The sequence below is a fragment of the Calidris pugnax genome, unplaced genomic scaffold (assembly GCF_001431845.1).
Source record: "Calidris pugnax isolate Ruff unplaced genomic scaffold, ASM143184v1 scaffold53, whole genome shotgun sequence".
Taxonomy (NCBI): domain Eukaryota; kingdom Metazoa; phylum Chordata; class Aves; order Charadriiformes; family Scolopacidae; genus Calidris; species Calidris pugnax.
The window spans coordinates 164,336-178,046 of record NW_015090792.1 but is presented as its reverse complement, the minus strand read 5'-3'; the positions used below and the strand labels follow the sequence as shown (position 1 = coordinate 178,046).

The 13,711-nt window shown below is 41.7% G+C and overlaps 1 protein-coding gene across 1 annotated transcript in view; it reads right to left on the bottom strand.

The window, feature by feature from the left end:
• PCDH15 (protocadherin-related 15) overlaps positions 1-13,711 on the bottom strand; it is a gene marked incomplete at its 5' end in the record, with an annotated part of 305,454 nt that overhangs the window by 134,787 nt on the left and 156,956 nt on the right. The window contains 2 exons of the mRNA XM_014966628.1: positions 3,946-4,086; positions 7,403-7,512. Of these exons, the coding sequence (XP_014822114.1) occupies positions 3,946-4,086; positions 7,403-7,512 (251 nt within the window). The remainder of the gene's footprint in view (positions 1-3,945; positions 4,087-7,402; positions 7,513-13,711) is intronic.

Here is a 13,711-nt window from a genome sequence, read left to right as displayed (position 1 = left end):
CACAACAAACAAGGAGCATCATCACTAAACCATACCTCCCAGCACCACATCAACCTGTCTTTTGAACACCTCCAGGGATGGGGCCTCAACCACCTCCCTGGGCAGCCCATTCCAATGGCTGAGAACCCTTTCAGTGAAAAAATTTTTCCTAATATCCAGCCTGAACCTCCCCTGGTGCAACTTGAGGCCATTTCCTCTTGTCCTGTCGCCTGTGACTTGAGAGAAGAGACCGACCCCCACCTCTCTACACCCTCCTTTCAGGGAGTTGGAGAGAGCAAGAAGGTCTCCCCTCAGCCTCCTCTTCTCCAGGCTGAACACCCCCAGCTCCCTCAGCCTCTCCTCAGGAGACTTGTGCTCCAGACCCCTCACCATCTTTGTTGCCCTTCTCTGGACCCGCTCCTCACTGTGCATGGCCTGGCACCATTGTACAGAATCTAACCTTACCTGGACCTCTCCCAGACACAAAGAAATGCAGTCTGCTGGCAGTAGCACTCTCTTCCTCTCCCTTCTCCAGATACCTCATCGATGGTGACCATAACATCACACAGAATGTTACACTGCTGTTAATACAACTCCACTTCTGACCACTAAATAATCCCTCCGTGGTTATACCACACACGTGCTCAATTCTTTCTTAAGGAACAAGAAATATCCATGATAAAACACGCACAATTTCCAAAAAACCTTCTGCTGGTACAGTGTGTAGTACTGGAAAGCCTGATGAATGTATTTTAACCATCACTCCCTGTACAATAACTCAGGCTATAGTTGACCACCCCATTTTATGGCGTGCTCCCAAATACTTAAGTCCATCAAGTCTAATATCTTTAAGAACTTTAAAAATATGTAAGCAAATTTTCACAAAGTACCAATTCCAGCGTCACAAGCAGGTTCCACAGTGGTATCTTTATATAGAAGAAACAGGCTTGCATCCTGTTTAAACTGCCATCTAGAAAAATCTGAATTTTGATCTCATCTACACACAATACTCTTAAACAGATGCACCAAACTTGCACTGAAATAAACCAGAGATGGCTATTACATTATCCATCAGAACAATAATCAGAAGACTAATTATAGAAGGAGGACAGCAGAATCAGCCCAGTTAGTTGAGGGTGGCCCTTCCTTTGTAGCCCTCAGACTATTGACTCTGTGGATTATAACCGGCAGTGTGGGAAAGGAAGAAAAAGGGATGACACTGTGCCCTGAGCCCTAATTTGCCCAGTATTGTCTCTGCCTGGACACGGGCACAATGAATTATGTCTTACCTATCTCCTACTTAGGTGGAAAGGGGATAGTTTAATCTGCACCCTCAGTAAGTTTACAGAGGACACCACGTTGGGTGGGAGTGTCGACCTGCTGGAGGGCAGAGAGGCTTTGCAGAGGGATCTGGACAGGCTGGATGGATGGGCCGAGGCCAATGGGATGAGGTTCAAGAAGGCCAAGTGCCGGGTCCTGCCCTTGGGTCCCACCAACGGGGCCCCTGCAGCGCTCCAGGCTGGGGGCAGAGTGGCTGGAGCTGCCGGGCAGAAAAGGACCTGGGGGTGTTGGTGGCCTGTGGGCTGAACAGGAGCCAGCAGTGTGCCCAGGTGGCCAAGAAGGCCACCAGCATCCTGGCCTGTGTCAGGAACAGCGTGGGGAGGAGGACCCGGGAGGTGATGGTCCCCCTGTCCTGGGCACTGGTGAGGCCCCACCTCGAGGGCTGGGTCCAGTTTTGGCCCCTTCCCACAAAGAAGACACTGAGAAGCTGGAGTGGGTCCAGAGAAGGGCAATGGAGCTGGTGAGGGGTCTGGAGAAGAAGTCTCCTGAGGAGAGGCTGAGGGAGCTGGGGGTGTTGAGCCTGGAGAAAAGGAGGCTGAGGGGAGACCTTCTTGCTCTCTCCAACTCCCTGAAAGAAGGGTGTAGAGATGGGGGGAAGTGGTTGAGGCTCCATCCCTGGAAGTATTTAGAAGATGGGTTGACATAGTGCTTAGAGAAATGGTTTAGTGATGGTTTTACCAGAGTGAGGTTGATGGTTGGACTGAATGATCTCAAAGGTCCCTTCCAACCGAGACAATTCTATTATTCTAATATTAGTGACAGATGAAAGACTGATGGAAATTTTTTTGCCCCTGGCTTGCCATGCAGACCTCTCTGGGAACAGAGATCCAACCAAAATCTGTGGCAGCACAATGCCTACAGCATCATACTGCCAGTAATGCTTTAACAGATGCACTTGAAATAAAATTGCTCATTATATTACTGGGGGCTTCCAAAAATCATAAGAAGGTTTTATGATGTACACACTTTGATAAATGCCCAAATCTCACAGTCTGGTACTGGCATTTTGTTCATGGTATCGCCCCCCACCCACCTCCCTTGATTGACAAGTAACTAAATACTGGTTAACTGCATAAAACTGAAGTGTGAGGTAAATCTGAACTCCATTTGTACTTTGTGATTTTCAAAATTAACACTGATGGAACTGCAGAGGGGAAAAAAGCTCCAGCCACCTGTGAGAGATCTGGCCCACAGTTCATAGTGGAATTACTGTGACTGCAGACCAAATGACGTGAAATAATCTTACATTCAGTTTTAAATGAAAGAAAGTAATATTTTCATAGCTTTTACACAAACATTCCATTCGTCACTGCCCTTTCCTCACTGCAGCTCTCCACTGCCCTGGGCTTATTTCATTGCATCCATGACTCTCCTTGGTGAGAGTAGGAAAAAACAGAGACTTACAGAGACCAAAAATACAGGGGAAAAAAAATGAGACCTCAAACACAGTCTGTGAAAAAACATGTACCAAAACACTTTCTGGTACAAGGTAGGGCCCATCTGTGGCTTAAATAGGATGTTATAGAGGAAGGGATAGGACATGAAGTGAGCCAGGTGTTCGAAAGCCAGACTTCCCAGACCTTTTCAAAAGACCTTTCAAATTACTTTGATTAGGAAAAGAATTAAAGGGAAAAAGAAAAACCTCATTATGAGACAGAGCCAAAGCAAAACAGTTTGTAATTAAACTCCTGGATCAATGCCTATAAATACTTAAAGGGTGGGAATCAAGAGGACGGAGCCAGTCGTTTTTCAGTGGTGCCCAGGGACAGGACAAGAGGAAATGGGCACAAACTTGAACATGAGAAGTTCCATCTAAACATGAGGAGGAACTTCTTTCCTGTGAGGGTGGCAGAGCCCTGGCAGAGGCTGCCCAGGGAGGTGGTGGAGGCTCCTTCTCTGGAGACATTCAAACCCACCTGGACACGTTCCTGGGCAACCTGCTCTGGGTGGCCCTGCTTTGGCAGGGGGTTGGACTAGATGATCTCCAGAGGTGCCTTCCAACCCCATAGCATTCTCTGATTCTGTGATCCTTCCTGCTTAGTGACACTGCCAAGAACTGTTTTGTCTCTGTCAGAGCAGGTCCTTGCCTCCAGTTTGCTCTCAGTCAGGGTTCCAATAAACTCCACGCAGATCCTCAGGGGTGCTGAAGGAGCCTTTTTCTTCCCATCACCCTCGCTGTGTATCTGTTCCCCATTCCTCTAGCAGTATCCTAATACTTGATGCAATGTTCCCAGCCCAGCAGGGAGGAAGTCTGTATTTGGGCTGTACAATAAAAGTAACTGTGACATTCCATCATAAAAAGCCTGAATTACACTGAAAGTGCTCAATTTAAGTCATCGACTCTCTGTTTATATATAAAGAGAACTTTTGTCTGGTTCAGTGAGACCTACAACTATGTAACATGGACATGATTTTTAGGATTTAGCTCAAGGCTGATACATGTACAGAAAGCAAGTATAGAGATCCACAAATGTACCCTCTGCTGCTCACACACCTTCATCACCATCGTATTTCAGATAACAAAACAAGGCCATTAGATGCAATGCACTTATCAATATCCTCAAAAAAATAACAATAGATACGTGTATTGAAAAGAGATATAAAAATAAGGATTTTTAAACTCACTTTTGGAAGGGACGCGCAGATTGGATTGTACCACTTGTAAAGAGTCTGCTTGAACTCGAAGCTCGTAACTTTTCACCCTTTCATAATCCAGAGGCTTTTTAACTGATATCACGCCTGTTCTGTTATTAATAGCAAACACATCTGAAATCAAGCAAAAACAGAAGTCATTTTCTAAGATGCACAAACACATTTTTTTAATGCCTAAGTGCTTCTGTTTTGGTGATGACACTGATCTCTGACACTGTCTTCAGAAATTTGTTTCCCATCCCTCCCTCAGGCCTCTAAAAGCCCATATAACTCCTCTTTGAAGCTGTCTTCAAAGGAGCACAGCAGCTGAGTCTGGAACAGGGATAACCAACTTGAAGCCACGCTGGCAAGAGCAGACGAGATAAACAGCCCACTCTCAGCTCATGAAAAGGAGGATGGGATGCGGAATTATTCCACATCCCCCAAATAATTTAGTGTAATTTGGCTGAGAGATTTCAAGGTGGATCACAGAGAGTACCCAAGGAGGATAGAAATGTAGGAATGATGTCTCGTTTAAATAGCAGGCTCTAATCTAATACTTGTGGCTACAGCCTGGCAAAGTCTATTATACCTTAAAATAGATTTCTAAGCAAGAAGTACAACTCTATCAAAGCTATTTATATTCATATTTCAGTATGCCAGAGATTTACACCATGTGGCACCAATGTGAATTTTCCCATCAGGGAAAATGTCACTGTATTTTAATTTTCATTGTAATTGTTCTGACTTATCTGATCTTTAGTTGATCTCTAAAGGCTTGATAATGGCAGTCCCTCCTGTTTCTACAGATGAGATGGGATTTCACCTCAGCAGCTTCACGTCTAATTACTATTTCTTGAGGACTTCTGAGGCATGCGCTAGGCTCAGCACAACCACTATGACCGAAATATTAGTACTTACCCTCTTCATTTCCTGAAACAATTGAATATACAATTGTCTGGTTCAAGGCGGCTGCTGTAACAACTGCGACCACAGTTCCTTTTGGGGCATTTTCACTCACTGGCGGGGGTCTGCAGAATGAAACAAAAGTATTTCTGTTATCTTCCAGTTGCTTGAACAGCAGATTATTGAAATTTATTCCTCAGGTTAGCAGTTTCATCCATCCATTAGGCTGCCAAAGGGAGCTAAGCTGTTGTTATGGAGAGACAGATTAAAAACTTCTGCAAATGCAAAAAAAATGTAAGAAGCCTAAACAACCACTATGACCGAAATATTAGTACTTACCCTCTTCATTTCCTGAAACAATTGAATATACAATTGTCTGGTTCAAGGCGGCTGCTGTAACAACTGCGACCACAGTTCCTTTTGGGGCATTTTCACTCACTGGCGGGGGTCTGCAGAATGAAACAAAAGTATTTCTGTTATCTTCCAGTTGCTTGAACAGCAGATTATTGAAATTTATTCCTCAGGTTAGCAGTTTCATCCATCCATTAGGCTGCCAAAGGGAGCTAAGCTGTTGTTATGGAGAGACAGATTAAAAACTTCTAGAAATGCAAAAAAAATGTAAGAAGCCTAACTGTCAAGAGGTGACAACATAAAGATATGGTTCTTTGGTAACAGAAATGGAAAAGCAGGGAATAATGAGTAGAAATAACAGAAACACAAGAACCACCAAAGACTGATGTGAACTGGTAAGTAAAATTCCGAACACAATAGCTCTTTTATAATTCTCATCTCTACAGAAAAAGCTCAGTAATCTATCAGAAACACATGGAGGAAAATTCATTCATGGGCAAACCTCTATCATTTAAACAGTGAGCACTTTAAAGCCACCTCCACAGGAATTTCTACTTTTCAGAAAGATCAAAAAAATTTCCTGCCAACCTGTTTCGATACTAAAAGCCAAGATGCTTTTCAGGAAATCAGCTGCAACCCAAGTATATGTACACGTATTCTAAGCATTCAGTAAATTGTTTTCGATTCACTAAGTACTGATTCGTGTAAAGAAAGAAAAAGAAAAAAAGATTACACTACTAACACATTGGTATCTCGTGTTCTCCATATTCTACAAACACTGAAAAATGAGCATCTCATATTCAGCGTAGTTTCATCAGGTATAAATAATGAGTTTCCTCCTGAAACACAGCCAAGAATTACTTCACTCTTTTTCTCCTATTGTTCAAATGTGATCAGAAAACGTGATGAGTAACATTTTGAGATGCTGTTTCCTCAAGGAAACTGTTAACTACTTCAGAATGAACAAAGAGCCCCTGCTAATGTATCTAAAGCAGCAATCTAAACAATTTCAACAAGCTGAAGTGAGGCTCTTGAGCTAACCTCAAACTAAATGTTCACATTTTCATCACAGCAAGTAAAGGCTGAATTCATGCTGAAAACTATTCATGCTAGTGAACAAATAAATTGGTAAGGAAATTTTTGCACTCATCCATAAATGTAGATACATCTTAAAACCAGCATTATCCAGGTATTTTCCATTCTTTAAAAATGACACTCATTTGGCACATAATGAAAGATAGGCTCCTAAACAGGAGTAAGCTTTAAGGTGTATTTCAGTTGTGCGCTTCATTTCAGAGAATATTTTCTGACTCTCCTCTTTTATCCTCCAGGTATTTTTCAAACACTCCACCCCATACCATGTATTCCCAATCCAAGGACAGAAAGCCGAGTTGCAGTCCTAACTATTGAACCCAAACCTTCACCTTCACGCACCAAGAGACCGAGACTCTGCCCTTGAGCTCTGGCTTACAAACACCTTCTTTGGGATGAATATGGGTTTGAACATCCTAGAAAAAAGTTCTAGATAACGACACTGAATATATAGAATTAAGTTAAAAAGTTTCAACGAGTAAATTATTTGTTATTGTAGAGTTCTAGATAACGACACTGAATATATAGAATTAAGTTAAAAAGTTTCAATGAGTACATTATTTGTTATTAAAAAGAAGAAGAAGAAGACGAAGAAGAAAAAGAAGACGAAGACGAAGACGAAGACGAAGAAAAGGAAAAGGAAAAGGAAAAGGAAAAGGAAAAGGAGACCGGTAGGTTTTCTTGCCTCCATGCTTTGCAGCTTTCTGCAGCAACCAACTGCCTTCTGCCTACATGAACGTTGGTCAGAAGTTTGCCTGTATTTCTGCCTCTTCCCTCAAGTTGATATTCAGACTGCCTTCACCCTGGCCCTAGATTCTCCGCCTACTCCCTTACTCTGCCCTAAAGATTATAATTCTCTTGTTCTTCCCTAGTTCAGTTTAATCCAATTACGGCACCGTATTGCTGGTTTGACTGCTCATGCTCCAGATTACACCACCTCTAAAAAAGATGCCAAAGGGACACCATATCCACAGCCCATAGTTTCTACAGATGAGATGGGATTTCACCTCAGCAGCTTCACGTCTAATTACTATTTCTTGAGGACTTCTGAGGCATGCGCTAGGCTCAGCACAACCACTATGACCGAAATATTAGTACTTACCCTCTTCATTTCCTGAAACAATTGAATATACAATTGTCTGGTTCAAGGCGGCTGCTGTAACAACTGCGACCACAGTTCCTTTTGGGGCATTTTCACTCACTGGCGGGGGTCTGCAGAATGAAACAAAAGTATTTCTGTTATCTTCCAGTTGCTTGAACAGCAGATTATTGAAATTTATTCCTCAGGTTAGCAGTTTCATCCATCCATTAGGCTGCCAAAGGGAGCTAAGCTGTTGTTATGGAGAGACAGATTAAAAACTTCTGCAAATGCAAAAAAAATGTAAGAAGCCTAACTGTCAAGAGGTGACAACATAAAGATATGGTTCTTTGGTAACAGAAATGGAAAAGCAGGGAATAATGAGTAGAAATAACAGAAACACAAGAACCACCAAAGACTGATGTGAACTGATAAGTAAAATTCCGAACACAATAGCTCTTTTATAATTCTCATCTCTACAGAAAAAGCTCAGTAATCTATCAGAAACACATGGAGGAAAATTCATTCATGGGCAAACCTCTATCATTTAAACAGTGAGCACTTTAAAGCCACCTCCACAGGAATTTCTACTTTTCAGAAAGATCAAAAAAATTTCCTGCCAACCTGTTTCGATACTAAAAGCCAAGATGCTTTTCAGGAAATCAGCTGCAACCCAAGTATATGTACACGTATTCTAAGCATTCAGTAAATTGTTTTCGATTCACTAAGTACTGATTCGTGTAAAGAAAGAAAAAGAAAAAAAGATTACACTACTAACACATTGGTATCTCGTGTTCTCCATATTCTACAAACACTGAAAAATGAGCATCTCATATTCAGCGTACTTTCATCAGGTATAAATAATGAGTTTCCTCCTGAAACACAGCCAAGAATTACTTCACTCTTTTTCTCCTATTGTTCAAATGTGATCAGAAAACGTGATGAGTAACATTTTGAGATGCTGTTTCCTCAAGGAAACTGTTAACTACTTCAGAATGAACAAAGAGCCCCTGCTAATGTATCTAAAGCAGCAATCTAAACAATTTCAACAAGCTGAAGTGAGGCTCTTGAGCTAACCTCAAACTAAATGTTCACATTTTCATCACAGCAAGTAAAGGCTGAATTCATGCTGAAAACTATTCATGCTAGTGAACAAATAAATTGGTAAGGAAATTTTTGCACTCATCCATAAATGTAGATACATCTTAAAACCAGCATTATCCAGGTATTTTCCATTCTTTAAAAATGACACTCATTTGGCACATAATGAAAGATAGGCTCCTAAACAGGAGTAAGCTTTAAGGTGTATTTCAGTTGTGCGCTTCATTTCAGAGAATATTTTCTGACTCTCCTCTTTTATCCTCCAGGTATTTTTCAAACACTCCACCCCATACCATGTATTCCCAATCCAAGGACAGAAAGCCGAGTTGCAGTCCTAACTATTGAACCCAAACCTCCACCTTCACGCACCAAGAGACCGAGACTCTGCCCTTGAGCTCTGGCTTACAAACACCTTCTTTGGGCTGAATATGGGTTTGAACATCCTAGAAAAAAGTTCTAGATAACGACACTGAATATATAGAATTAAGTTAAAAAGTTTCAACGAGTAAATTATTTGTTATTGTAGAAAAAGAAGAAGAAGAAGACGAAGAAGAAAAAGAAGACGAAGACGAAGACGAAGACGAAGACGAAAAAGAAAAAGAAAAAGAAAAAGAAAAAGAAAAAGAAAAAGAAAAAGGAGACCGGTAGGTTTTCTTGCCTCCATGCTTTGCAGCTTTCTGCAGCAACCAACTGCCTTCTGCCTACATGAACGTTGGTCAGAAGTTTGCCTGTATTTCTGCCTCTTCCCTCATGTTGATATTCAGACTGCCTTCACCCTGGCCCTAGATTCTCCGCCTACTCCCTTACTCTGCCCTAAAGATTATAATTCTCTTGTTCTTCCCTAGTTCAGTTTAATCCAATTACGGCACCGTATTGCTGGCTTGACTGCTCATGCTCCAGATTACACCACCTCTAAAAAAGATGCCAAAGGGACACCATATCCACAGCCCATAGGGCTAAGATGCATTCTTCCTTCCCTCCTTCTAACATATTCCATTGCTTTATTTCCTTGGTTTGGTTTGCTTCCTGTGGAGGGCTCAGTTTCTCTTCAATTAAACCACTGTATCTCAGCACGGTGAGGTATCAATTCTTCTGAGTGTTCCTAGGCCTTCCACTGGACAAATAATGGGGAGAAAATTCTGTTCCAGGCTGAGCCACACCGGGTCACGTAATAGTGACTGCACCGAAACACCAACCTTCTGATTTTTTCACAGAAAAAGATGACAGTAAGTTCACTTTTACTCAATCACACACGCACAGAATGGATTACTGGCTCCCACCCTTTTTTAGATTGGTAGCTTTAACATGAGCCAGCAGTGTGCCCAGGTGGCCAAGAAGGCCAACAGCATCCTGGCCTGTGTCAGGAACAGCGTGGCCAGCAGGAGCAGGGCAGTTATGGTAGCTCTGTCCTGTGCACTGGTGAGGACTCACCTCGAGGGCTGTGTTCAGTTCTGGGCCCCTCACTACAAGAAGGACACTGAGGTGCTGGAGCGTGTCCAGAGGAGAGCCACCAAGCTGGGGAGGGGTCTGGAGAACAAGTCATACGAGGAGACGCTGAGGGAACTGGGCATGTTTAGTTTGGAGAAGAGGAGGCTGAGGGGAGACCTCATTGCCCTCTACAACTCCCTGAAAGGAGGGTGTAGAGAGGTGGGGGTTGGCCTCTTCTCCCAAGGGAATAATGACAGGAGCAGAGGAAATGGTCTGAAGTTGGGGCAGGGGAGGTTTAGATTAGATATTAGGAAGAATGACCTTGCTGAGAGGGTGGTCAGGCACTGGAACAGCCTGCCCAGGGAGGTGGTAATCATCATCCCTGGAGGTCTTTAAGAAACCTGTAGACGTGGCACTTCAGGGCATGCTCTAGTGCCTGAGATTGTTGGGTTGGGTTTTCTTTTTCAGCTCTAGTGCCCAAGATTGTTGGGTTGGGTTTTCTTTTTTGTGGGTGTGTATGGTTGGACTTGGTGGTCTCAAAAGTCCATTCCAACCATGAAAATTCTGTGATTCTTCTGCCTCAAGTGTGCTTTCAGCAGTAGAAATAAAATTCATTATTGCTACCTGATTTACTAAGCTTCACAATCAGTGCTAGAAAATGCTTATCATTTTGCATTTTCCAAATGCCAAGGTTAATCCTAGAGATGGGGGGAAATAGCTGTCAAATCTGAAAGCATTTCCAGCTGTAGCTCTGTTGATGAGGTCAGAGAGGCAGGCCAGCCCAGAAAATAAAGTTCCTTTTTATGTTGCACTGTATATTATTTACTTTTATTTTTCTTCAGAGGGCACATACTTTGAACAAAAAAACCCTCATGACTGTGTACACACGAATGCCACCTTTCATCTGAAGCACACTTTCAGTATATCTTTTTAATGGAAATGACCTCGTAACTTCCCCTCTGACACAGCCCAATTCAATGAATTGACAAATCAATATCAATTAGCAAGCGGCTTTTGTGTTTGCTGTGAGAGGCTACAGAGGGAGGGGACAGAAAATCACCACAGTAATTGTATTGATTTCATTTCCCTGATTTAACTAAGGTGATCAGGTTCAACCGGAGCAATGCATCAGCTGAATTAAAACATACAGCTGGTCTCTTAAGAACATTTTGCTGAATTGGAGAGAAGTGAACCAGTAAAAGACAAAGGTATTCAGCTGACAATACACTGTTCTTTATCTTGCACTACAAGCTTTAATAGGCTCTCTTTGGGGATAAGTTCATTATTTTTCAATTTTGGAATGACTAAGATGTACAACAGTGCTTTTTCAAATTATTTTTTTTTTTGGTAAGTGGTAGACGTACTATTTGAAGCCATTCTAGGGGACAAGCAAGGGCATTTTTATGCAATAATTTTGCATTACTGGGTGATAAAAGCTGGTTCTTTTTGTGAGAAGACGTGACACTAGCCAAGCAGTGCCATCCAGCTCCAGCCACCCGGGGAAGGCTTAGAAACAGCGTTAGTGAAAAGGAAGGGCACTGCTGTGACTTCAACACACGATTAGGATTCACAGCATCTGAAAGTATTTTTGTCTGATAATGTTTGCAACACCTTATTGAGCCTCCGAGTGCAACTGCCAATATGGTCCTTACCCTGCCCGCCACAGGCTCTGATCACACCTGACAGTACATGGCTGTCACTGTCACCTGCATGGGACTGACACAACAGCGCTGATGTCTTTGAAATACTTCACATGAAAACAGTCGCCTTCTGAGCTTCTGAACAAAAAACCTTCTCAAATATGTAATTTCTGATCTTATACCCCCCCCGATACTCACACGCATGGGTATCCACCTACACACAGTCACTGAATGTAAGAAGGCCCCCCAGCATTAACACCATAATCCACTTGCAACCCATAAATCATAGGGTGAAATGGGATAAACAGCAGCCAACACATACTTTAGTCACCTCAGCTGCAACTCAGTCTATTCACAGTCTTAATCTTTCCTCCTGAACGCTTTCCTTTGCACAAACATCTTTTGACCACGGCAAAATAAATATATTTCTATACCAGTGTTTCATAGAACCATAGAACGGTTAGACTTGGAAGTGACCTTCAAGATCATCTAGTACCAACCCCCCGGTTGGATTTGGTTTAATTACCCCTGAACAAGACTTGCCTGTATTTCTTTGAGGCATTTATTGCACTGCTTACTGCTGCACAATGAAACCACGCCACAAAATGGGTTTGCCCCTCACAAAGAAAAAAAGCAACTCTAAACTAGAACAACAACAGGAATAAAATAAAGTCATTATTTACACACAGAACCACTGAAAAAGCATACAAATTATAACAGAACAGTATCTTTTTAATTTAGCCATACCTCAGTTAATATTGAGGGAAATGGAGACTGAACACATACCAAATACATTGCAGGGCATAATGACTTCTAATGTCCAAAGAGAAATTTTAACTCTTCCTGTCGTTTCTGCTCCTTTTTTCCCTCTGCTAACACATCAGACTCTCATCTATTTTTCAATTTGCCTGATATCCAATATACTTTAAGTTCACCATGAAACTTTTCTACCTCCAAAAGCATGAACACCAGATTTAATCGAAAATTAAATTTTAAACCAGAAAATCCAATAATAAATTGGAAAATTGGTTTAGTGCTAAAGTTTAATAGTGTGATATGTATGTAGACTATATTAGACACTTCAATCAACTCTATTTTGTGGATTACATTTTAGTCCATGGATGCCTATAAGCACATCTCAGACCTTGATTTTTATTTTTTTTTTTTGTTTAACTACATTGCTAGGATTCTCAGCTCAACTTGATTAAAACGTCATTTGGAACTCTTCTGGTGGAATCATCTCCCTATCTTCTCTCACATTACAGCTTCCTAAAGTGTTCTGGCCTTAGCTACTTTTAACTCTCAAGGGCATTTTACCTGCAGCTATTCCACCCTCTTCTACCTGAGACATGTATCTGAGCACCCATTCCTGCACACCGTCTTTCCATACGGCTCCTTGTGGGAAGTGATTCCATTCAGCTTTTTGTCTGTCTGATGCTTTGCATTAAGAAGAAGCCACGTTAGCCATTAAAACCAACTGAATGTATACATTTTTCTGCCGAGAAGTCAAGTGTAGGCAGAGCAGTAGAGTGTCTAAAGTGAGGCGAGCTAACAGCAAAGTTATATGGAGAATAAAATAGCTAATAAAAGCTCTACAAACAGAAACACTTAAATTGGTCTGGCTCTGCAGCTGAGTTTTTAAAATTATGAAAAAAATTTAAAAAGTTTCTTACTGTAGCAAAACAAAAAGTAAAGAAACAAGCAAGAGATAAATATCATGACGGCAGCTCTTTTTGTCCTCTCACCAACACATTTAGACTATTCTTGGCTTCCTGTCCTTACCCAAAAAAGGAGGACTTAGCCACATTTTAGAGCAATAATTGATCAATTTCTCAAATTTTCTGTGTCCAGCATGTGCAATTGTAACAATCTGAACAGTTTGACAGCGATTCTTTTTTTCTCCTTAATTAGACATATTTTTCAAGCAGTCTATCTTCAAAATGTCTTCAAAAGGCTCATGTGTTCCTTACTGTACTTAATATCATCACTTTCTGTCCCAATTCTCAAATTGGTCCAAGACATTCTGACCTTTTCATGATCTTTACCTCTAAAACAGATAACAAGAGAATCTGGACATCATTACAGTGAGCCCCTGTCAGAACCTATTACCTTTTAAACCAGATGTAAAATTTTGTTCCCGTGACCCCTCTGTCACCAGGTGTAA